This window comes from Triticum dicoccoides, chromosome 2B (genome assembly GCF_002162155.2).
Source record: "Triticum dicoccoides isolate Atlit2015 ecotype Zavitan chromosome 2B, WEW_v2.0, whole genome shotgun sequence".
In the NCBI taxonomy this organism is placed as follows: Eukaryota; Viridiplantae; Streptophyta; class Magnoliopsida; order Poales; family Poaceae; genus Triticum; species Triticum dicoccoides.
Window position 1 is genome coordinate 632,264,081 of NC_041383.1, and position 1,652 is coordinate 632,265,732.

Genomic DNA, 1,652 nt, shown 5'->3' on the forward strand with positions numbered 1-1,652 from the left:
AAAGTATATATTCTAATGGCGCACCGTGTCACAGTGCGTCATTAGAATGTTTGGAAAAATTAAAAAAAATTGCTACTAATGGCGCACCAGAACATGGTGCGCCATTAGTATATAATCGCGCACCACCTGACAGGTGCGCTATTAGTGTTCATCCCATCTATAGCCCTTTTCCTAGTAGTGGAGAGATTGGTGAGAGTTGGACACATGATCACATAGGTCAACTTTCCGTAGGATTTTCGTATACTTCTGGTCAGAACCTTCGTCCACCATTTTTTGTACGAGGGAAACCTTCGTCCAGCATTGACCGAAGCCTATTTTGCAAATCACCAAACAGTATTACAGCTTCCACCGGAAGCACGTAGTAAAGAAAAACTTTATTCATCATGCAGATCGTACAAAACGAATACAAGCCATAAGCCATGAAAGAACTCGCCAAGAAAGAAAGAAGGGAAGAAAGAGATTAATAACAGGAACAATGAAAATGATTAAACCGTCTAAACACGTACTCTCCGTAGCATGCATGCATATGCAGACTTGTGGCTAGCACGTACGTCAACTAGTAAAACCAAACAAACAACGTAACCGGACTGATCAAGCAGAATATTGCCCCTCTCGCACCACTAATCCGCATGGCCGCATGCAGCCAACGCATGCGTGGGCAGCATGGCACATCTTGCTAGATCGCTTGGCACACCTTGCTAGATCGCTTAGCACATGAATCCGGTGGGCGCTTTCTTGCCGCAGTGGTTGAGGATGACGCTGAGGTTGATGGGGAGGTTGAGCTGGACGATGTTGAGGACGTTGGCCTTGATCACCGTGCAGAGGCACAGGGCCGCCTCCAGGTCGACGAGCCCATCCAGCAGCGGGCAGCATGGCAACGCGGTCGGCCTGCCCACCTGCGCCTTGACCAGGTTCAGCGCGTTGACACATGCGCCCACCTTCAGCGCGTCGCGTGGGCACCTGCGGAGCGAGGCTGGGGTCGGGGTGGGCGTCGATGGGGTGGGCATGGACGGGGTCGGGCAGTTTCCCCCGCACGCGCTGGCCACGGAGAACACGACCAGGTTCACGGCGAGAAACAGCGCGATGGATGTCTTTCCTGCCATTGCTGCCGAGTGATCACTAAGCACAGATCAAATGATCAAGTAGCTGATCTGGAGTTCTGGACTGCTAAGTGCTTGTGATGCCCTAAGGGTGGTGCTTGAGTCTGGTCTTTATAGGGGCAAGATCGGTGCCATGCTGGTGAATTATTAGCGTGCTTGCATTCTCTTGCTCGTGAACTTGCATGTGATCGAGGGCAGTTGGGAGTCTGATCTGGATCGGTTTGCTGAAAAATGGCACTAATGACAAGATCGCTGCATTAGTGGGTGCATGTTGGCGTTTGTTCCTGCTTGCTGATTGATGTTATCCTTGAATATTACGACCTAGACGTATTGGATTGTTGCTAAATTGTGAAGCTGGCTTTAATTTGAATATTGCATCTGTCGGTCACGGACGTGAGTATAACTTTGCACAAAAATCAAACCAGAGGATTAATAAGAGGCAAGGACCAACTTGTTTGAAGGCTTCCAAAGGACCAGCCATATTCTAATCCGCACAGAACGGCCTGTTGCTTCAGATGGTTAGCGATCATAGTTATACCTCTTCTTCTTTTT

At 49.3% G+C, this 1,652-nt stretch overlaps 1 protein-coding gene across 1 annotated transcript; it reads right to left on the reverse strand.

Moving 5' to 3' along the window:
• Positions 1 to 359: 359 nt before the first annotated feature.
• LOC119365277 (14 kDa proline-rich protein DC2.15-like) lies at positions 360 to 1,184 on the reverse strand. The gene has a single exon (XM_037630892.1). The coding sequence runs from the start codon at positions 1,101 to 1,103 to the stop codon at positions 708 to 710; it is 396 nt and encodes a 131-aa protein (XP_037486789.1). The 5' UTR covers positions 1,104 to 1,184; the 3' UTR covers positions 360 to 707.
• Between the last annotated feature and the right edge of the window lie 468 nt (positions 1,185 to 1,652).

Coding starts and splice junctions, on each gene's coding strand:
- LOC119365277 (XM_037630892.1), bottom strand. CDS start 1,103: ATGGCAGGAAAGACATCCATCGCGCTGTTTCTCGCCGTGAACCTGGTC.